Genomic DNA, 25,072 nt, shown 5'->3' on the forward strand with positions numbered 1-25,072 from the left:
TGTTGCATTTGGAGAGCCCCTGATGTGCCCAAACAGTGGAAACCCCCCAATTATAACTCCAACCCTAACCCCAACACACCCCTAACCCTAATCTGAGCCCTAACCCTAGCCCTAACCCTAGCCCTAACCCTAGCCCTAACCCTAGCCCTAACCCTAGCCCTAACCCTAGCCCTAGCCCTAACCCTAGCCCTAACCCTAGCCCTAACGGGAAAATGGAGATAAATACTTTTTTTTTAAATTTTATTATTTTTCCCTAACTAAGGGGGTGATGACGGGGGGTTTGGTTTACTATTTATGGCGGTTTTTATATTTGGCAGCTGTCGCATGCTAAAAGACGCTTTTTATTGTAAAAATAGTTTTTGCATCACCACATATTGAGAGCTATAATTTTTCCGTATTTTGACCCACCGAGTCATGTGAGGTCTTATTTTTTGCGGGACGAGTTGACGTTTTTATTGGTACCATTTTTGGGCACGTGACATTTTTTGATCGCTTTTTATTCCTATTTTTGGGACACAGAATGAACAAAAACCAGCGTTTCATGAATTTCTTTTGGGGGGGTGCGTTTACACTGTTCTGCGTGCGGTAAAATTGATAAAGCGGTTTTATTCTTCGGGTCAGTACGGTTACAGCGATACCTCATTTATTTCATTTTTTATGTTTTTGTCGGTTTTATGCAATGAAAACTATTTTATATAAAAAATTATTATTTTTGCATCGCTTTATTCTGTGAGCTATAACTTTTTTATTTTTTTGCTGATGATGCTGTGTGGTGGCTCATTTTTTGCGGGACAAGATGACGTTTTCAGCGGTACCATGGATATTTATATGAGTCTTTTTGATCGCGCGTTATTACACTTTTTGTTTGGCGGTATGATAATAAATCATTATTTTTTGCTTCGTTTTTTATTTTTTAAGGGGTTCGCTAAAGGGGTTAACTAATGGGACAGTTTTATAGGGCGGGTCATTACGGACGCGGCGATACCTAATATGTGTACTTTTATTGTTTTTTTTTTTATTATTTCCAAAAAATGGATTTATTGGGGGAATATATATTTTTTTTTTCTAATTTATTTGGCGATTTTTTTTTAATTATTTTAACGCTTTTTTTTATTTTTTTTTACTTTATTAAATAGTCCCAGGTGGGACATCACTGTCCTGTGACAGATCGCTGATCTGTCACATCACAGATCACTGTGACAGATCAGCGATCTGACACAGGCACTGCAGAAGGCTTCCTCATGCCTGCGCTTTGCAGGCACTGAGGAAGCCAGCTTCCTCAGGCCCCCGAAGGCCCCCGTCGCCATCTTGGATCCGGGGGCCTGGAGGAAAGGAGTCCCCCGCAGCAGTGCTGCACATTGCGCTGCCGTGGGGGGCTCAGGGAAGCACGGAGGGAGCCCCCTCCCTGCCGATGCTTCCCTTTAACCCCCGGTACACCGCGATCATGTTTGATCGCGGTGTGCAAGGGGTTAACGTGTCGGGGGCGGTCCGTGACCCCCCCTGACACATTGTGCCGGGTGTCAGCTGTGATAATCAGCTGACACCCGGCCGCGATCAGCGGCGCTCACCACGTGGGCGCCGCTGATCGCGCTAGACGTACTATCCCGTCCATGGGCATAGGGGCCCGGGTCCCATGGACGGGATAGTACGTCTCATGTCAGGAAGGGGTTAATGTAATGCAATGAAATGTATAATATGAAGAGTGGTCATTATTTAAGTTCAGATCTCATTTGCTTATAAGTTATAAAAATCTCAACACCAAAAGTCAATGTTTGTGTAGTAAAGGCCTTGACAGGACAGAATGCCTTAAGTATTAGCACAGTTAAGGGCTCAGTTATTTTGAAAGCGGGATCATGTGCAAAGCAGTGGTGAAAAACAGCCAATACCAACCTGATATTGTCTAAGCTATTTGCAGACAATTCTTTCAATTTCTCTGGAATAAACAGAAACAATAAAAGAATAATTTTACAGTGATCATTCATTGATGTCATGTAGGTGTTCATATTTCAGTTTGGGCGCATCTTTTCCTTCCATCTAATTAGAGAAATATAAGTACCTGTAGTAACATAAGCAAGAGTCGGGGTATGCTAGCTATACACATCTATAAGTACCAATCCCCCCAAATATATCCACATGCATACTTATCATGCATATGCTTTCATTAGCAACAGGGCAGTAATCCTTTGATGGGATAATTACTACTCTCTTTGAGAACAAAAGGTTAAACTCTGCAGTCATAAAATAAAAGTAATAAAAGGAGGCCCATATACCCACAGAGGTACTGGAACCTGCCAAAATCACCAGGTTCAGCATGCACAGTCATGAGCAAAAGTTTTGAGACAGGTGCTAATTATGTTCACAAAGATAGCTGTTTCAGTTTTTATATTGTCAATTTGCATGAACTTTAGATTTGGTCTGATAAATTGCAAAACATTACAAAGTCATTCCTTGCCATGAAATAAAAAAAAATCCATTGAATTTGAGCCCTGCTGCAAAATTACCATCTTACATAATTTCAGCAATCTCTATAGCTTAAGGTCCTTTCTCACATAGCAAGATTGCTAGCGAGATCGCTAAAGCATCACCGATTTTGTGATGCAACAGCGATCTTGCCAGCGATCTAGCTTTGTGTGACACGTACCTGCGACTGGCCCCCCCGCTGGATATCGCTGATCGTGCTCGAAAGGCCTGGGCCATTTTTTTGTCATTGGCGTCCCGCTGGCCGGCATGTATCGTTGTGTTCGGCGCCGACTAGTGACGCTGCAGAACTCATGGACGCAGGCGGAAGTCGTCAGAATAGCTGCGGTGTGACAGGTCGCAGTGACCACCGATGGATCACTGTATCGCCGCTGCATTGCTGCAGAGATCTGCCTGTTTGGCAGCTCACTAGCGACCATTTAGCGATGCACCAGCGATCCTGACCGGGTCGTATCGTTGTCGGGATCGCTGGTGCATCGCTAAATGTAACGGGACCCTTAGGAGGAAGTGCTAATGAGGGCAAAGTAGTGGATATCATTTTGTCATGTTGAATCTATTTTAATAGAGCAGACTGGATGCTTTATAATTGCACTGGTGTTTGAAATCATTGACTTCTTTTGTTAACCATTGTTACTTCCAAGGAAACCCATGCAATCATGATTGTTTTGCATCAAAAGGGCTTTACATGCTTATAAAGTTGCCCCTAAATCAAGCATTTAGTGGATCACCAAGAGCTTCAAATAGGGAGGTTCAGTTATTGTGAAGAAGGCTTCCAGTGCACCCTTCAAAGAACAGCAAGTGCCAGGATGATCTCCTTAAAAGAATTCAGTGACTTGATTGATTCAACACCAGTGCAGAGCTTGCTCAGGAATGGCAGTAGGTAGTCTAAGTATTTCTAAGATAAACATTAGCTTTGAAGTGTATAATGGAATGAAAGTATAGATGAATGAATATTTTGTAACTCAAATTTGCAGCAAATGAAAAGTACCCCAAAGCCTCCATTTAACCGAAAAAATATGTATGATTCTATTGTATTTTCCTCACAAACAAATATGTGTGCTGTCACACATTATCTGTACAGTTTCTTTAGAGTTTTATTGCATTCAATCCCTATCTCTGTGTCAGTGCATCTGCAGCATAGTGAGGTGAAGACTTTTCGAGCATGACCTTGTGTCAAGAAGGGCATCAAAAAACACTTCTCATCAAGAAAATGAATGACAGACTAATATTCTGCATGAAGTACAGGGATTAGAATGCAGATGTTTTGGATAAAGTTATTTTTTCTGATGAGAAAAATGATTGAAAGGAAAAGAAAAGGAGAGCGCTACTGTGGAGATGTGTTGGGCGGGTCAGTGAATGCTCTAGTCTGATGGCCCGAGACAGCATGGACCAGAGCTCATCCCAATGAACACCTGCTCCCCTTTTCCCATGGTCATAATACTCCTCAGACAACACAGATTGAGGGTAAAACAGTGTGGCAATAATTTATTGAACCACCAACAGATTACAGGGTCTCACCCTTCTGCTGATTCACCGGGATTAGAGCAGCTGTGACTCCGGGGCTTCCAGGGCCTACTACACCCACCAGAGGCACCTTGCTTTTGGCAGGCATCGACAGAGAAGAGGTTTCGACAAGCCTAGGAAGCTGACAGTCCAATGAGGCACATAACCAAGTGACCGGATGGTCCAAGCCTGGTTTCTCTGATCGTCTCCATGGAGCCAGGTGACCGAAATGATCCCAAACTCTGTTCTCCAAATGTATCCATGGGACCAGATGACCGGATAGTCCAAACCTGGTTTCTCCAAATGTATCCACAGGTTCCAGGTGACAGGTGGGTCACATCCTGGATTACATAAATGTATCCATGAAGGCCAGATAACCAGATGGTCACAACCTGGCTTCTCCAAATATATCCATAGGCTCCAGGTGATCAGATGGTTCCAACCTTGTTTGAAGATGTAATGAGATTAACTCACATTGTTTGAGTATTTCATCAATCTGCCTAGATTGTCCTCTGTTTTGCAGGGATACAAGCCACATGACCCACACAATGGTCAATAAACATATTTAGCAAACATCCATTATTCAATGACCCGGAGTTAATGTTTTCAAAGATGGCAGACAATACGTTGCCGTAAATATCAACTCAAGTGTCAACATCCAGGCTTATACAAACAATAGTCTGGGTTTCTTGACCAACTAAAGAAAAAACATATAAATTCAAAAGTCAATATAAAGATAGTAGCCTATGTCTCCTGTCCTACTGAATTTAGACGTCTGGATAATTATGATTACATGCTGTGTCGTCACAGCTACCATAGATCCTGTGTCATGCCAATAGTAAATCATAATAAAACCATTCATGAGGAGTGTTTTTTATACAAGAGAGTGGGCTCACAATTTTGGCAAAGAACACTGCCATGAATAAACAATGGTATTCAAACATTCTCCAAGAACAACTTCCAACAATCCAGGAGCAATTTGTTGATGAACAATCCATTTCCCAGCATGATGATGCATGTCATAAGACAAAATTGATAACTAAATTGCTTGGAGAACAAAAGATTGAAATGTTGGGTCCATGGACAGGAAATTCCCAGATCTCAGTCCATCACATTAAAAACCTGTGGTAAAATCCTCAAAGTGGGTGGACAAACAAAAACACAGAAATTTATATTTTATATCCAGCATGGCAACACGAATTGCATGAGTCTTGAGAAACAGTGGTCAACTCCAAAATGTTAATAAAACTTTAAAAACTTATGAAATGCTCATAAATATACTTCAACATGCCATAGAAATATCTGACTATAAGATCTAAAAACACTGAAACAGGAAACTTTGTGATAATCAAAATTTGTGTCAGTCTGTAAACTTTTGGCCACAACTGTACATCTAATGAACCAGCTTAAATAGGTTGCCAACTACTAAACAAGCCTCAGTTTAACCACACAGGATCCCATGTAAAATAAAAACAGTGTATACTCACCTCTTGAAGTGGTACTATTTCTTCAATGTCGGCTCCTTTGTTCCTGGAGAGTGATGTGACATTGTTTTGTTTCTGGTTGGCAGCAGCCAATGAGCAGGGACTCGTCAGCTGCAGCCTTTACCATTTCTTCAGAGCGGGATTCTGCCTTGCTAGAATATTGATGAGCTGAGTTAATGAATGGCTGCTCATTGGCTGTAGCTGGCACATGACAACAATTTCACATCGCCCTTCGGGAACAACAGCGCTAACATCAATAGTATGGTGCCACTGTGGTTGGTGAGTATACAGTGTTTTTATTCCATATGTGTTCGTGAATTGATAATACGAGGGTTATCCAGTACTGGACAACCTCTTTAATAGACATTCAAGAGGGAAGGAAATTAGTCAGAACAGGGAAGTGTTTGTATTTTGGTGAGAGGTAATTAAATAGAAAAAAACAAAGACAGCCATCCAAAGCCTTTAAATTGGTTGACAATAGTTGAAAATTAAACGAGTCTGTTCATATATTTTTAATTAATTTAAAGTGGAGAGTTGAAAGAGCTGTAGCTGAATATACATATAGAATATTATCTTCATATCCTTATATTTTCAGTATGCCAAGGTTTCTTGAAACCTGAATATAAATCAATATTATAAGACAGAATTTGATCTTAATCCCCTTCTCTGCTTGACCAGATTTTGTTATTGTGCTTTTGTTTTTTCCTTCACCTACTTCAAAGAGTTATAAGTTTGTTATTTTTCCATTGACATAGCTATATGAGAGCTTGGTAATTGCTGGATGAGTTGCAGTTTAGAAAAAACACAAATATTTGCAACACAAAATGCACTGAAAAATGGGGAAAAACATGATTCTCCAGTTCATTATGATTACAAAGAAAAAAAATCAGATTTAAAAAAAAAAAAATTGTTTTGTTTTGCCATTTCTCATACCTGTACGTTTTTAAGTTTTTTGTTCATGGAGTTGTGTGAGGGCTTGTTTTTTTGTGCAGCAAGTATTTTTTCATTGACTTTTATATTTTGTAGCAATTCCATAAATAGTTATTTTTTCTTATTTGTTTATTTTTAAAGTTTTCCTTTTTTAAATGTTGCAATGCTTTTCAAAACTTTATTTTTCACTTTAATTTTTAGTCCTCATAGGGGACTTTGATCATTTGATCACTTGTTCTGTATTCTGTAATGCTACTGTATTTTTGTTTGTTTTGGAAATGGCAATCTCCTATGAAGCATAGCCACAGGATGTGCTTTATAGGTGCACAAAGTTAGCAACAGCAACAGAGAGGGCGTATGTTGGCCATAGCAACACATCAAAAACCCTGTGATTGAGTTGTTGGTGGGTGGGCAAATGAGCACCTAAATTGCCACACCAGTTGAATCGCATGCCTTAATTGCCATTGTCAGTAATGTTTAACAATATTTAAGGGGTTAAAGAGCAGTAATCCCAACTAGCTTTGGCTGCTTCTGTTAGAGGTAGGTGCTTTCTGTACAACACAGCCAGCACATTCTGCATGGCGAGTTGCCATACATAGCCACAACTACCATGTACATGTACCTTAGATGTCTAAAAGGGGTGGAATACATTTTTTTTAGCAACAAACCAATTAATGCAACACCCCCAAAAATTGTCACAAATTAAAAAAGATCAAGGGACACAAGGAGATACCATAAAAATTTGCCATATGTAATATCCGCTAAAACTCATGATAAGATTGCACCAATGATAAATATATATTTGTAAAATTGTAAAAAAAAAGATGTTTTTGTTTCTAAATAAGAAATATATTTTAGACAGCTTTGCTTTTATACACAGCACCGCGATTCACTGTGTGTATAAGAACTGTTTGCTTTTGGCATATCAGAAAATTGTTTTAGGAGTTTAAATAAAAGAGCATAATGCATATTTAGTCAAGCATTACTGTACTAAGGCATTAAGTAGATTAGAAATAAATGAAAGTAATTAAGGGAGCTGTCTAAGAAATGTATTATATCAGAGACATGAATCAACTGTTTGCATAAAACATTATGACTGGCTGGAGAAGAGATTTAATCAAGTATATGTGTTGTACAACATTTTGTGTTATAAAAAAATAATGAATATAGGCAAAAAGTCATTTTAGGAATATTTTATCCTTAAACTTTATTTGTTTGTGTCTGTATGTGTGGGAGGAATGCTGGCAAGGATTGTCATTACCAATTAGTCACTGAGCTGAGAATACAACTCTATGGAAGTAGCTGGAAGAACAGACTGATTGCACCGATACTGCAACTTGATTGATTTCAAATTTGCAAGCATAAGGCTACATTCCCACCATGAACTTTTGGTGCATTTTTCATGCTGCAGAATTTCTGCACTATTTCTGCAGCTCTCATTTAAATGAGGTTACTTGAGTTTTTCTGTGCGTGTTTTTCCTCTGCGTTTTTTGTCTCTTTTTGGTGTGTTATGCCTTAAATAAAGGTGCTTTATTTTTGATACTTCCTGTTTTGCTGTTTTGACAAAACTTTATGCTTAGGAGAGTTTTTTTGCTGCGGAATTTCTGCATCTAAGGTAAGTCTATGGGGAAAATCAGCACAGAAAACTCAGTGTACTCCAAAAGAAATTGACAAGCTGTGGATTTGAAATATGCACCACAGATGAGTATACGCACTCTAGTGGGCGCGGCCTTGCACCATACTAGTGTATGTAGTGAGGCCATGGCCACTAGTTGGGTTCTGGTTGGGAGTGTGCACAACGAATACATCACTGCCATTCCCAGCTCAGAAACTGGTAAATACTCGCAGCACACAGTGGGTGCACTGGGGGGATTCATAAATTTGCTGTCACACAGAGTGACTGCAGACTTATCATTTTAGACCAGGCAACCTCTTTTAAAAAGTAAAAAAGCACATAAAAATCCCATGCGTCACACTAGCTTCTAACTGATTCTAGGTTTTTCCCATCAGCTTCTTCCCAGGAAACGGAAACTGTTTCTCTCATACACATGAATTTAGACTGATATATACCTTAGTAATTATAAAATAAGGTCATTTTTGAAAATATGTTCAAACTGGTAATTAAATGATGTCTGTAAGACTTAAAAATCCAGTTATCTATTGGAGAAAATCATGAATCGCTCTTGTGTGCATATGTACATGCTTTTTCAATATTACAGATATGAAACATACTTAATATATGCTGCTTCTTATACAGAGATACAGAATACAAAGGACTTCAGCTGTCTTTAGATCAAGTCACAACAAAACCAACATTTTCTTATGCAAATTCTAATCCAACCATAAACGACAGTCGGAAGAGTAATAAATCACGTCTATCTAGTACCAAGTCTAAATCCAGGACATCTCCATATCCCCAGGTAAGTGTCATTGACTTTAGACAATGCATTTTTTGATTGTGGTTTACAACTTTCGTGTTTGAATCTACAAATCTGAGGGTCAAACACAAGAAGTATAATTTAAAATTCTGCAGATACCACCTAGTTATCTATTTGCTAAGTCACAATATGCAGCTTTCATTATGCACATTATTTGGCAAGCATTTTAAAACAGGAAGAATGATACGTAGCATTCATATTAATGTCCATTATTAAACAAAGTATTACAAACATCAAATACCCTCACAAATGTGAAGAAAAAAAGGGGCAATGTGACTACATGTCGTCTAATTAGATAATTAACATGAAAAAAACCCGCATGTAAATTATTTTGACAACTTTAACCCAGCGTTCTGCATCTAGAAAAGGAATGTGAATCAAATCTGGAGAACATTGCGTCCTGAGTTAAATGGCTCATGTTGGTGGGCGGAAGCTGTCTATTTGTGTACCATTTATTCCCTTGCTAGCAAATATTATGTGTTATAAATAGCTTAGGTGATCTGTATATTTCATTACAGGATCAAATTCATATCTAAGATGGGAGCCTGAAATAACAAGATGCTACAATGTTAATTTCATTGGTTTGGAAGAAAATACTAAACTCAACCTAATGGTTACAAACGGATTTTTAGTAGTATTGTGTTTTGATTACATGAGAATGAATAGGAAGGGGAAGTAAGATCAAGAAAAGTTTCCCAGAATTCAAAGGAAACATTTACATTACATTTTGATTATAATGCACTGTATAATTATAAACAATTATGTATGAATATCACAATATAAGTGGTTAAAGTAATAATAGACTTTACTAAACACTACTCTTTACTCTTGCCTTTCCTATCAGTGAATAATTCTAATATAACAATATTACTGAGTATTTGCAGAATTGTTGTTTTAATTGTCCACGTTTTTTCCTTTTCAGCTCATGTAGCAAATTGTCAAATGTAGAACCAGAATAAAGGCACAGTATGTTCTTCTTCATTACATTTAATTTTCATCTGCATTATTATCTCTCCAGCAAATTATACTCTGCAGGGCATGACTTACATGTAAACTCTTTTACTATTAGGATACTCAGTATGATACACTGACATGTCACTCCAAATATAGATAAAGAGTTGTGCAAAATTAGGCCCTAATCATTTCCATTCTTTAGAAAATAGGCACCATGGAGAGCCATGGCATTTAACCGTTAGTAAAGTTAGAACATTTAATCAAATATTATTGTTTCATTGGTAAAATTAGACTTTACTACAAACCTGGCTGCTATCATCTCTGTAAAAATTACTTGGTATTACTAAGTTTTATTTGTGAATATTTCACATTTACATACACAAAGGAGGTATTCTACATACGATATGGATTGAAATAACAGAACAGCAACCCCTTTCCTATTGATTATTTACTCATTATTTAACCCCTTATCGACCAGAGGTATTTTTTGGATATGTATTTTCATTTTTTGCTCCCCTCCTTCCCAGAGCCAAAGCTTTTTAATTTTTTTTGGTAAAAATGGCAATGGGAGGGCTTGTTTTTAGTTGTACTTTTGAATGATACCATTAGTTTTATCATGTCGTGTACCTGAAAACGGGAAAAAAATTCAAAGTGCGCTGAAATTGCAAAAAAAAGGTGCAATTACCATGTTCACTGAATGCTAAAACTGACCTGCCATTATGATTCTCCAGGGTATTATGAGTTCATAGACACCAAACATGTCTAGGTTCTTTTTTATTTAAGTGGTGGAAAAAAAAATCCAAATTTTGTTTAAAAAAAGCGCAATTTTCAGATATGATATCCGTAGCGTCTCCATTTTTCATGATCTCAGGTTGAGTGAGGGCTTATTTTTTGCGTGCTGAGCTGTCCTTTTTAATGATACACTTTGGTGTAGATATGATCTTTTGATCGCCCATTATTGCATTTTAAAGCAATGCTTCGGCAACTGAAAAACATAATTCTGGAGTTTTGACTTCTTTTCTCATTACACCGTTTAGCAATCAGGTTAATTCTTTTATTATATTAATTGATTGGGCGATTCTGAACACAGTGATGCCAAATATGTGTATGTTTGATTTTTTTATTGTTTTATTTTGAATGGGGAAAAAGGGTGATTTGAAATTTGAATCTTTATATATATATATATATATGTTAGGCGTCGGGTTTCTGCGTCTGCTCTGCAGGAATCCAGAGCCTCACATTCTGCGGTCTCCTGCTGTCTATCTACTGCAGAGAAGATTACTTGGAAGCAGACCGCTCCAGAGACTAAGTTCCTCTGTGCTCCTACTGGGCATGCTCACGAGGCGATCTCCCATTGGAGATCGGGAGTCATGTGCCCAGGTCCTGCTCCAGATCTCATTGGTCCATCTCGGAGATCTGGAAGGTCCCGCACGGCTATAAAAAGCACGCATGACCATTCGGCCATGCGCTAGTATAGACTTTTCAAGCTAAATGTGTGAATGGTGACGGATGTATGACTCTGGTGACTGACTCATTTGAAACCCCTTCCCTCTGATATTACGCATGTGGATAGGGAATCAGTGCAGCAGTCAGCACCAGTCAGAGACAAGCCGTAGGTCACTGTGCACACCGCACCTCTACTCTAGCGTCTGACATTGCGCCTGCTTCCTAGCTTTGTCGACTTGCGGCCGTGCCCTACGCCGCGCTGCAGTTGCAGCCCTCCTTGGCGTCCGCAGTAGCGATGCCACACACACAGTAGGTCTAGGCGGACGCAGCTCCTCTGCCTTGGGTCCTGCTCCTGTGACCTGATACCGTGTGTGCATTTCCCTGTGGTCTGTGACTCTAACAGTCTCAGCCTTTTCGTATGCTTATGTTGCGGCGTCTCTGTGTGTGAACAGAGCCCACTTTGCACACTTCGGGTGAACGCTAACCCATGCGCATTATACCGCCATATTGCTCATCTGTCATTACCTAGCAGCGGTGTAACACCTACTGCACGGTGGACCCTGAGCGGCGAACGCACTTTATTATTTATTTTTATTTAGTGCGTTCCTAACATATATATATATGGGAGACTATAAGCTGCACTTGTCCGATTGGCTCTGCTACATACAGGCACTGATCAGATCGCCTGTATGTAGCAGAAATGCTCACTTGTTATGAGCGCCAACCACAGGGCAATCTGGCTATGACAACCATAGAGGTCTGTTTGAGACCTCTGGTGGTCTTGCCAATCCATTGGTGACCCATGATGATGGGCGGATTACCAGCATGTTAAAGGGAATCTGTCACCCTTTTTTTCAACTATGTGCTGCTGGCACCGACATCAGGGGCTTATCTACAGCATTATCTAAGCCCCCGATGTAATCTGAAAGATAAGAAAAAAGAGTTAGATTATACTCACCCTGGGTCAGGTCCGGTCCGATGGGTGTCGCGGTCTGGTCCGGCACCTCCCATCTTCATATGATGCCATCCTCTTCTTTCCTTCCTGTTTTTGCTCCTGTGCAGGGGCACTCTGCTCTGCCCTGTTGAAGGCAGAGCAGAGTCCTGCAGTGTGCAGGCGCTGGGAGAACAGGGCAGAGTAGTGTGCCTGCGCCGGAGCCACGACAGGAAGGAAAGATGAGGACGGCATTGTATGAAGATGGGAGGTGCCGAACTGGACTGCAACACCAATTGGACCAAGACCGGACCCGGACCGCCCCCGGTGAGTATAATATACTTCCTTTTTCTTCTCTTTCAGGTTACATCGAGGGCTTATCTACAGCATTACAGAATGCTGTAGATAAGCCTCTGATGTCAGCGCCGGCAGCTCATTGTCGATAAAAAGGGTGACAGATTCCCTTTAAATGCCGCAGTCAGACTTTGACAGTGACATTTTTAATGGGTTAATAGCCACGGGTGGATTGTGATTCCACCCGTGGCTCTTCCGGGCACATGTCAGCTGTTCAAAACTGCTGGCATGTGCCGGGAAAGATGTGCCCTCACCACTGGAGCTCACATCAAATGGAGTCCAACATTGGCGTAACTTTACACCCGATATCAGAATGGGGTTAATATTCAGCCCTTCATGACTGGAGGTATTTTTGGTTTTATGCTTTTGTTTTTTGCTCCCCTTTTTCTCAGAGCCATAACTTTTGTATTTTTCTGTCAATATGGCCATGTGAGGGCTTGTTTTTTGCGGGATAAGTTGTACTTTTGAACGACACCATTGGTTTTACCATGTCATGTACCACAACATGGGAAAAATTTCCAAGTGCGGTGAAATTGCAAAAAAAAGTGCAATCCCACACTTAATTTTTGTTTGGCATTTTTACTAGGTTCACTGAATGCTAAAACTGACCTGCCATTATGATTCTCCAGGTCATTATGAGTTCATAGACACCAAATATGTTTAGGTTCTTTTTTATCTAAATGGTGAAAAAAAATTCCAAACTTTGTTATAAACAAAAGAAAAAAAAATTGCACCATTTTCTGATACCCGTAACGTGTGATTTTTCGTGATCTCTGGGGGCTTATGTTTTGCGTGCCGAGCTGCTGTTTCTAATAATACCATTTTGGTGCAGATACAATTTATTGATTGCACATTATTGCATTTTAATGCAATGTCACGGCAACCAAAAAACGTAATTCTGGCTTTTTTACTTTTTTCTCTCATTGCCGTTTAGTGATCAAGTTAATCCTTTTTTATTGATAGATTGGGCAATTCTGAACACGTGTGTTGTTTGAATTTTTTATTGTTTTACTTTGAATGGGGCGAAAGGGGGTGATTTGAACTTTTATTTTTTATATTTTTAAAAACTTTTTTTTACTTTTGGCATGCTTCAATAGTTTCCATGGGAGACTAGAAATTGCCATAACCCGATCAGATCTGCTGCATACAGGCGATGATCAGATCACCTGAATTTAGTAGATTTATTGACTTGCTATGAGCACCGACCACTCGGTGGCTCTCATAGCAATCCAGCAATAACAACCATAGATGTCTCCAAGAGACCTCTGGTTGTCTTACCAACCCACCGGTGACCCGCGATCATGTGACAGGGTCACCGGTGGGCTGATTTTTTTTTCAGAGAATGGAGAATAGTAATTAAAAATAAAACAAAATAACAAAAAAAGATACACGTGTTTCACAATTTACATACCTGTTATACTAGTTCAATGTGAAAAGCATACACAAAGCAACAAAAGTGTGTGCTGTTGTCTTGATGAATTTTTCTTCCTGGTAGTGTATCTGGCGTCTAGACTTTCTTTTCGGTCAGCAGGAATTAATTTGGCTATCAAAAAATAGAAAAAAACCCTACATCTCCAAATTTAACTGGGCGGGTCTGTTTTCTCACAACTGTTTACCGTATTTTCCGGCATATAAGATGACTGGGCATATGGGACAACCCCCAAATTTTCCAGTTAAAATAAAGAGTTTGGGATATACTGTCCGTATAAGAATACCCCTCTTCCAACGCACATATGGTAAAAATAAAAAAACCCATCAGATTTGATTTCAATATGGTAATTTAAAATCAAATGCTTATGACATGCAGGTACTCAGGTACTTAGCTGGAAAACTGTCACATATAAACATAAGGCTGTTTGTTATCTAACATGTAAACATATAACAGTGCAAGTGGATTAAACTTTTCCTAATTCAATCTAAAGCTGAAAGGAAGGATAAGACAATAAACCCAATCAGAGCTACCATGGTGTTTGTTTTCTAAGGTGTCAACCAAACTGGAACTGGGGATGATAGGAGGAAGATAACAAACAACAGAGAGAGAGAGAGCAAGTGCTGGGCAAGTCCCTGGCGAGTTAGCAACGGCCATCATAACTGCAAGCTACGGTATTTTTACAGGTTATGCTGGCGTGACAGTTTCCCTGTAAAAGTCTTCAAAATCCTCCTGTTCATCATATGATATCATAAGTACATCAATGACATCTTGTGATACATTTATAAGGCAGTCATCGTATGGATCGAATTCTGCATCAGATGGTGTGGTCTCAGCTTTGGCTTCCTCTTCATCTTGCCATAAGTAGTTGTCCTCCATACCATCTAATGAATTTGATATGCCACACTTCTTGAAAGACTTGATTACTGTTTCTGCATCAATATCATTCCAGGCTTTTATGACAAACTTGCACAAAACATCCAACTGTGGAGCACGCATGTTTCCTCCTTTTGTGAGTGACTTTTCGCCGCTAACCATCCATTCATTCCACTGTTCTCGAATGCAATCTTTAAATGGCTTGTTTAGGCACACATCCAGTGGCTGTACCAACGATGTCAATCCTGCAGGAATAACTGCCGCATGCGTGTTTAATCTTGCAAGCCTTTGCTTGGTGCTGGAGTTAAATGAGCCCTGAACATATCCCACACCAGTAGACTACATTATTGAATAAGTCCACCTGGTCGCCTGCTCTATACATTATCAAGCCATAGCTTTTACCCCTTCTTCATCCATCCAGCCTTTTTCACTCACATGTACAAAAACAACCAAAAGGGAACTTGAGTTTTGGCATTATTTTTCTTTTAAAAATAATCATTGGTCTCAGTGTGGCACCATCAGCTGTGCATCCTAATACCACTGTATAACTGGACTTCTCATGCCCTGTTGTTTTAATTAAAATTATTTTTTCACCTTTTTGATAGACAGTTTTATTTCCAACCATATAAAAATTCATTGGAATTTCATCCATATTTCCAATAGTACTTAACTGACAGCTATGTTTAGTGCGCTGCTGTATTACGTATTGATGGGACTATTTTCTTTGCTATCAAGATCTGCAGGTAATTTTTGGGCAATTTTCATCTTTTGCCTCAGTACCATATTATGCTTTGCCATAAATCTAGTACACTAGGATACAGTGGCCTTAAATTTGTTGCTTTGATCTGGGTTAGATTTGTCCCACTGAAGTGCAAACAAACGTATTTTATTTCATGTCACTACATAACCGTTTTGGCGATGCTCATTCACCATGCCTGCTACATGTTTTTTGAGTTCTGGTCAATGTGGGGCGCCTCTTCTTAATGCACACTTACCCCTTGGCATACTATTTAATGCTTTTTCATTTGCTTTCCAGTCCCGAACCATCTTTTCTGTTACTCCATATTGTCTTGCAGCAGCGCAGTTAGTGTGTTCCATGGCAAAGTTTACAACTTTTATTTTGAAATTGGTTTCATATTTCTTTCTTCTTGCTGGTGGAGCCATGATGGGGTTTTGACTGTTGGACATTTGTGTACTGTACTGTATGTACTGGTGCTATACTGTATAAAAAGGTGCCGATACTGGTGATGTACTCTATGTGGTACCAAGTATACAACAACAAGCCAATCATGGCAAGCAATGTACTGTATCGGCAATTGGCTGGCTGTTGTATACAAATTCTGCTTGGATTGGTCAGCTCTCCCTGCCTGCCCAGCCCTCCCTGTCTCCAAGACTATCAGAGCGATAGCGCATCCCACTGGCCTGCCCTTATATCCTATTTCTGGTACCTCCTTCTCTGCCTCTCAGATCTTGCTCCTGAGGACTGCAGTGACGAAGTGAGGGGGTGCCTCACCGGGAAGGTGTAAGTGAAGCAAGCTGCAGGCGTCTGGGACTCACAAGGTATGGAAAAAAAGAGAGCGGAGCTGTGCCCAGAAAAACACGCGTCTTTCCCGCTTCTGGCCCTCCCTTGTATCCTATTATCTCCTTCGCGGCCTCTCACATCTCACTCCTGAGAACTGCATTGAAGCAGTGCAGGCGCACATGTGCGAGATCTATGAGGCAGAGAAGGAGGTAACAGGAGACAGCATAGGGTGGGCCAGATGAGTGAAAGAGGAGTGTTTTTCTGGGCACAGCACCGCTCTCTCTTTTTTTCAATACCCCGGACGCCTGCAACCTGCTTCATTTAAACCTTCCCGGTGAAGCGCTCCCTCACCTTGTCATCGGGACCACTCCCCCCACCATATGTGGTGACCGCAGATTGCTCCACATCCGCCCTATAAGATGGCACCTGGTGTATCAGATGACCCCCGACATTTGAGATTTTCAGGGTTTAAAAAGTGGTCTTTTAAGTTGGAAAATACGGTAATTTAATCAAATTTGAGACACCACACAGCACACCAATTCTATGGGCACATAAATGTGCTTTAGACTTTATGAGCGTCACATGTACCATACCTAGTATTTTTTGATTATTCCTTTTTCTCAAGGGTTGGACAAGTGTGGTCAACAATTTTTGTAAATTAAATTGTGTACAAAATGCATGGCAAACAATAAAATAGTACTGACAATGGATTGGGTAGTGTGAAGGAAAAAACATACCATGTCAAATAATGTGGGTGCAGCTAGCATCAGCAGCCATCTGGACAATAGTACTACCAAATACAGATCACAATTGTCTGACTTTGTCTCCACCACGCATATGAGTGGACAGGGAGCAGGGGACAAAATAGGATATATGGCACATCACTCGTTTCAAATACAGCAGGATAATGTTACCGTTAACAACTACACTCTCAGTTTGAGTCTGTCCACCTCATGTGCACTTGCAGCACTTAATTTTTTATATAGTGGACTATCAATTCAATCAAAAACACATGTATCTGTTAAGCCCATTCATTCCCTAACTCCCAGCACCTTGAGTGCTAAAGAATATATTTGAAAAGAATAACTTCTTCCAGTTTACTTATTGGATGAAATGAACTGATAGCTCTTCTACTTGGATGAAATACACAATTCAACACCTAGATATGTTGACAGGCGTGGTGGTAAGGGTCCTGACAGTGATACAGGCACACTAAGTAAAGGAAAATCTAGAGGTGGCAATCAGGCGGTGGGGCAAGGAGCTCAGCACATTTCCCACAAAGAGGTTACTGCCAGCCCAGTCAGGGATGATGCTAATGATACTGATTGCGTGGTGGACAAGACCTGGGAACATGAATGGGGTGCCAAGGAGGCGTTATTATTATAGGATGATGTTGGCCTCAACAATACACAGCATGTGCTGTTAGCAGAGAAGGCTCAACAGCATCTAAAAGCTCTGGTAGTGGTCATTGTGGTGGCTAGTCCTACATCAGGACATCTTGGGTGTGGGAGTTCTTTTCCATTTAGCTAAAAGGAAAATCTTGGGGAGTTTGCATGCTCTGCAGGCAGGAAAATAATCTAGGGATGTCCAGGCTTAAATAGATTAGGAAATATGGCTCTCCATCAACACATGAAGTGACATCACATGCTCATTTGAAAAAATCAAGCAGGCCAGGATTCTGAGCAAGGCTCAAGCTGTCCTTCTACTCTTTTTCCTCATGCCTGCCTTTCTGGTAGCCTGGCCGCATCTTGAAATGGTAATAGTTGGTATTAATGATGATCGAACATGCTCAGATAAAGTCATATCTGAGTATGTTTGGGTGTTATCCGAGCATCTGGACGTGCTTGTATATTATGCTCGAGGCCCTGCGGCTGCATGATTTGTGGCTGTTAGACAGCACAACAATGGAGGGGATTGCCTTTTTGTTAGAGAATTCCCACATGTGTTGAGGCTGCCTAACAGCAGCAAATCATGCAGCTGCAGGGCCTGGAACATAATATACGAGCACGACCAGATGCTCAGATAACACCTGAGCATGCTCTGATAAGATGGTATCCGAGCACATTTCGCTCATCTAGTTGGAATCATCATTATCATGCACAAATTTTGCTTGTTGAACTCTGAGCACTCCATCTCCTTCTCTGTTGCACTGCCAGTTATCCATCCTAGATTGTGTCTTAAGGATATAAGCATATACCTCCAGTCATTTGTTTGTGTGCCAACTCAACTTCCACCTTGTCTATTTGTCGATGGTGCAGTCACTGCCATATCATCTGCCATATAATCATAGATCCACAACTATAGCTTTACAGTCTGCTGGGTGAATGATTTGATCAGCAGCAACGCAGCACAACAACCAGGATAGGTTGTGAAGCTTCCTTGGCTGGGAGCTACATTCTTCCACCATTGGAGTGCAGTTATCTGTCTTCTCCTACACCTTTTCTGCAACCTGAACACACATGACTAGGGATGAGCAAGTACTGAAGTATTTGGACTTGCTATACTCTTACCGAGTATACCTTAATACTCAGGTATTCGGTACAAATAGCGAGTCTAATGATAGTCAATGGAAAATGTGAGTAATTGTCTGCTGGACCTTACAAAGCGGTCTGGAGGCTGAGGAAAAGGCAAAAAAATGTGTAAATGTTAAAAATGTATGCTGTAAACAAATGTATATAACATGGGGGCACCTGGTCAGGGGCTGCACGAGTGGTTTTACACCATTGCTTCACTAGAATGTACAAACACTATTTGAAGTCCTGTGGTTTTTTGCCGGAAGAGCGGGACTCGTACGCCACTTACACAGTGCCAGTGATATATCAGAAGTGCCGTAAGAGTGAGTGATGATGGAGGCGATCTTCTGACAGCTACGTGTGTAAGTGGTGTAAGGAGAGCAATCTGCCCTAGGGGCTGTGTTATGGTTAATGCAGGAAGAAGCCACCCATCATAATCATCATCACAAGGGATTCACAATTATAAAGCTTGGATTACTGTCCTTGTTGTGCCACTGCCCAATGTGTAGGCATAGATATAGTGTCTTCAAAACATTAGCCCTAGGGGCTGTATCATGGTTGATGAAGGAAACAAGGCAGGTCTGAAGGGCCAAACAATTATGATAAAGCCAGGACTACTAGCATAGAAGTGGCAGTGCCCAGTGTCCAGGCATAGCCATAGTGTCTCCAAAAATTAGCCCAAGGGGCTGTATCATAGTTGATGAAAGAAGCAAGACAGGTCTGAAGGGCCAAACAATTATGATGAAGCTAGGACTACTAGTATAGAGGTGGCAGTGCCCAGTGTCCAGGCATAGTCATAGTGTCTCCAAAAATTAGCCTAAGGGGCTGTATCCTAGTTGATGAAGGAAGCAAGACAGGTCTGAAGGGCCAAACAATTATGACGAAGGTAGGGCTACTAGCACAGAGGTGGCAGTGCCCAGTGTCCAGGTATAGTCATAGTGTCTCCTAAAATTAGTCCAAGGGGCTGTATCATAGTTGATGAAGGAAGCAAGACAGGTCTGAAGGGCCAAACAATTATGATGAAGCTAGGACTACTAGCATAGAGGTGGCAGTGCCCAGTGTCCAGGCATAGCCATAGTGTCTCCAAAAATTAGCCCAAGGGCATGATACCATGGTTGATGAAGGAAGAAGGGTCTCACTCTCATCACAAGTGCCTCCGATGGGAAATATTAATTAATGTAACATTGTTTTTAGCTTATTGACCATGTGGTACATGTGTCAGAAGCAGGTGTTGAAAACATGTGTAAGAAAAAGAAAAGGGGCTTGTATGGGAAGGGATGGATGTGATCACCAATTTTAAAAAAAAAACGTTTTGGGTGACTTTAGGTTGGGATACTGTCATCTGGAGGGCTTAAATACTGTTGCAAAATCCAGTCCTTGTTAAATTTTATCAGAATCAGCCTGTCTGCATTCTCTGTAGTCAACCGTGTGCGTGTATCTGTGATGATTGCCCCAGCGGCACTGAAAACACGCTCTGACATCACACTAGCAGCAGGGCAGGCCAACACCTCCAAGGCATAGAAGGAGAGGTCAGGCCAACTATGTAGCTTGGATACCCAGTAATTAAATGGTACAGAAGCGTCAGGAAGGACGCAGGTATGGTCACTTAGATAGTCGTTGATCATCTTGTTTAACTTCTCCCTCCTTGACATTGCTACAGTTCCACCTAGTCCTTGGTGATGAGCCGATTTATTGAAGATTGCCCAGTTTGTGAACATTTTACCACCACCTCTTTTGGACCTGCTTGGCGTATCTCTCCCCATTAATGTATGCTGTTGCACAGAGCTGGTATCTCTGCTAGCTGTGGTGTCTGAGGGTGCTGTTGCCATAAAATGATCGACAACGGCCTTCTTGAAGGATTCCATTGTGAAACCCCTTGGTGACTGCAACAGTAGCAAAGGAAATTTGTCCTTGTACTGTGGGTCTAGAAAGATGGCCAACCAGTATAGGTTGCTATTGAAAATGTGGATTACGCGAGGGTCTTGGCACAGACAGTCAGATATGAAGTGTGCCATGTGTGCCAAGCTGCAAAGAGGCAAATGTTCTGTGACCCCTGAAGGAGGAGCAATACCCATCATCTCTGATACTAGCTGCTGCATTCACACACATCCACCGCCCTGGCATTAACTCTCTACAGTCCATCCATATCGGCCCCTCACTCCTTTCCTCTCCTATGTATAGCACTCACGCTCTTTTCAAATTGTTAAATTGCACAGATCCAGTCAGTCCCACCATCCAACATAATAGACGCTCCCACAAATCACAACTCACTCTGTCTATCCTCCTCCTAGTCACTGGAGACATTGCTCCCAACCCTGGTCCCCCATGTTATAGAAAGTCAAACCCCCAACTGCTACACTCAGAAACCCCTCTAATCTTATTAATATTCCCTGCATGCCTTCTGTCTCTCTTAATTGTGCCCTTTGGAATTCTCGCTCAGTGTGTAATAAACTCTCCTTCATTCATGACTTCTTTCTTTCAAATTCTCTTAACCTCCTAGCTCTTACTGAAACCTGGATCCAGTAGTCAGACACTACCACTGCTGCTGCTCTTTCATATGGGGGATTTCACTTTTCTCATACCCCAAGATCAGACAGAAGAGCAGGTGGAGGCGTTGGTCTGCTCCTATCATCCAAATGTACCTTTCAGGTTATTCCTCAAGTACCCTCATTTGTCTTCCCTTCTTTTGAGGTCTATGCTGTCAGACTCTACACCCCCTTCTCCATGCGAGTGGTGGTGGTGTATCGTCCTCCCGGCCCCTCCCATCATTTTCTGGATCATTTTGCCACTTGGCTTCTACATTTTCTCTCCTGTGACACTCCTACCCATCATGGGTGATTTCAACATCCCCATTGCTCTTCCCCTCTCCCCATCTGCTACCCACCTTTTATCTCTCACCTCCTCGTTTGGCCTTTTGCAGCTTATTAATTCTCCAATGCATGAAACTCCCTTGACTTGGTCTTCTCCCGGCTTTGTGCAGTGGATATTTTTGCAAACTCCCCTCTCCCACTCTCTGACCACAACCTTCTTTCATTCTCTATCAAGTACTGCCAGGCCGCTCAGGTCACCCCCGCTGTCCATACTTATAGAAACATACAGGCCATTAACACCCAGAAACTTATGAAGAACTTGCAGTCTTCATTGACCCCTATCTCCTCCCTCTCATGTCCTGATTATGCACTGAAGCATTACAATGAAACACTTCAATGTGCCCTGGATGAATTTACACCTCCTATACATAGAACAACACGACACAGACAGCGACAACCCTGGCACACCCTGCAAACACGTTTCCTGCAGTGGTGCTCCAGGTGTGTCGAACATCTGTGGAGAAAATCCAATCTACATGAAGATTTCATCCATTATAACAAATCTATTTCAGCACCCTCATCACCCCACTGTCCAATAACCCTAAACGTCTCTTTGACACTTTTCATTCCCTGCTCAACTCAAGAGTGCAGGCCCCAACCACGGAGCTTCGAGCTGATGATCTGGCCAATTACTTCAAAGAAAAAATTGACCATATCCGACAGGAAATTATCTCCCTATCACCTCATACCATGCACTTTCCTCCCTCCCCCACTGAATCTAGCTCACTCTCTGATTTTGAACCATTCACAGAAGAAGTAAGCAGGCTCCTTGCATCTTCTCGCCCAACCACTTGCACCAGTGACCCATTTCCGTCACATCTCCTCCAGTCCCTTTCCCCTGCTGTCACCTCTCACCTAACTAAAATATTTAACCTTTCTCTCTTCTGGTATCTTTCCTTCCTCATTTAAGCATGCCATCATACATCCACTACTTAAAAAACCATCCCTCGACCAAAACTGTGCCTCTAACTATAGACCTGTCTCTAATCTTCCCTTCATTTCTAAACTCCTGGAACGCCTGGTCCACTCCTGTCTGATCCGCTATCTCTCTGATAACTCTCTTCTCGACCCTCTCCAATCCGGTTTCCGCTCTTTCCACTCTAATGAAACTGCCCTCACTAAAGTCTGTAATGATCTATTAACAGCTAAATCTAATGGTCACTATTCCATGCTAATTCTCTTGGATCTCTCTGCAGCATTCGACATGGTGGATCATCAGCTCCTCCTCACCATGCTCCACTCCATCGGCATCACGGACACTGTTCTCTCCTGCTTTTCCTCCTATCTCTCTGACCACTCCTTTACTGTATCTTTTGCTGGTTCCTCCTACTCTCATCTTCCACTTACTGTTGGGGTTCCTCAAGGATCGGTTCTAGGTTCCCTCCTCTTCTCTTTATATACTGCCCCTATTGGTCAAACAATCAGTAGATTTGGTTTCCAGTACCATCTCTATGCTGATGAGACCCAATTATATGCTTCCTCTCCTGACATCATGCCTGCCTTTTTACAAAACACCAGCGATTGTCTAAGCGCTGTGTCTAATATCATGTCCTAACTATATCTGAAACTGAACCTGTCAAAGACTTAACTCCTTTGTGTTTCCTCCCTGTACTAATGTACCTATACCCGACACTGCCATTTCTATGTGTGGTTCCACTATTACTCCCCAGCAACATGCCCGCTGTCTTGGGGTCATACTTGACTCCGAGCTTTCCTTTGCCCCCCACATCTGATGACTGGCTCGCTCTTGTTATCTGCATCTCAAAAACATTTCTAGAATTCGACCTTTTCTTACCTTTGACTTCGCAAAAACTCTTACTGTTTCTCTTATTCATTCTCGTCTGGACTATTGTATCTCTCTTCTAATCGGTCTCCCTCTTACCAAACTTTCCCCCCTCCAATCTGTCTTGAATGCTGCAGCCAGGATCATATTCCTTGCCAATCGTTACACTGATGCCTCTACCTTTTGCCAGTCCTTACACTGGCTACCCATCCACTCCAGAATCCAGTACAAACTTATTGCCCTCACCCACAAAGCACTCCATGGCTCAGCACCACACTACATCTCCTCCCTCATTTCAGTCTACCACCCTACCCGTGCCCTCCATTCTGCTGATGACCTGAGGTTAGCATCCTCAATAATCAGAACCTCTCACTCCCGTCTCCAAGACTTTACACGTGCAGCACCAATTCTTTGGAATGCACTTCCCAGGTCAATATGATTAGTCCGCAGTCAAAACAATTTTAAGCGTGCCCTGAAAACGCATTTATTCAGATTGGCGTACCGCCTCAACACATTAACCTAACTATCCTAGTGTGGCACAGTCAAAAGTTTTACCATAACCAGGTTCCCCGCATCATGTTCCAACATGCTTTCTGCATCTATTAGCCCTCTGTGTCTGTACTGTTACACACTTAACATTATGGCTGATCCAAACAATCAGGGCAATTGTTACCACCCACCTTTCGTGTCTACCTTTTTTCCTCATAGATAGTAAGCTTGCGAGCAGGGCCCTCATTCCTCTTAGTATCTGTTATGATCTATGTGATTATTTTTATGCTGTAATGTATATCATCTGTACAAGTCCCCTCTGAAGTGTAAAGTGTTGCGGAATATGTCGGCGCTATAGAAATAAAATTTATTATTATTATTATCATCATCTCCTCACACTGACTCTCCTCCTCCACCTCCTCCTCCTCTTCAGCCCACCCATGCTGGAGAGACATGAAGCTGGGGTTGGGAGTCCCCTCTGTAGCATGAGGTGTCCCCTCGGTACCACTGAAAAAGAAGTCCTCTCCCTCCTCATTTTCATCATCTCCTTCATCCCCCAATGTTACCTGATGATATTGGCTGGGCTGGGCTGGGTAGGATAACCCATTATGAAATCTTGCTCCATACCCATCTGCTGGGCACGCAAAGATACCATTTTTTGATTCTGCAGCGTTTTTTTCAGCAGACATAGCATAGGGATGGTTACGCTGATAATAGCCTGGTCACCGCTCACAAGCTTGGTGCAGTACTCAACGATATCAAGCACCTCACAAATATCAGCGATCCACACCCACTTGACAGTTGTTATGTGTCTTTGCTGAGTCTCAGTGTGACGGGCATTTTTAAGCTGGTATTCAGAAAGTGCCCTCTGCTGCTCACGCCCATATGTTACTTCTTGTGCCAGTTTGTTTTATCCCCTGTTAGATTGGTCTCTTTTTTCTCTGCTTTCAGGATATACCAGTGCTGATATAGTGGGGGGCGAAGTTGTGTGACTTCAGTGTTTTTTGCATAAGACGTGTTGGACTTTTGCAGGGTTTTTCGCGTGATTGCAGACAGTGTCTTTCCTTTCCTG

The 25,072-nt window shown here is 41.6% G+C and overlaps 1 protein-coding gene across 1 annotated transcript in view; it reads left to right on the forward strand.

Moving 5' to 3' along the window:
- SIM1 (SIM bHLH transcription factor 1) overlaps positions 1–25,072 on the forward strand; it is a 200,171-nt gene that overhangs the window by 131,250 nt on the left and 43,849 nt on the right. Inside the window, exon 9 of the mRNA XM_073589499.1 lies at positions 8,653–8,815. Within this exon, the coding sequence (XP_073445600.1) occupies positions 8,653–8,815 (163 nt within the window). The remainder of the gene's footprint in view (positions 1–8,652; positions 8,816–25,072) is intronic.

Source organism: Dendrobates tinctorius, unplaced genomic scaffold (genome assembly GCF_039654945.1).
Source record: "Dendrobates tinctorius isolate UK_male_01 unplaced genomic scaffold, ASM3965494v1 ptg000111l, whole genome shotgun sequence".
NCBI classification, from domain to species: domain Eukaryota; kingdom Metazoa; phylum Chordata; class Amphibia; order Anura; family Dendrobatidae; genus Dendrobates; species Dendrobates tinctorius.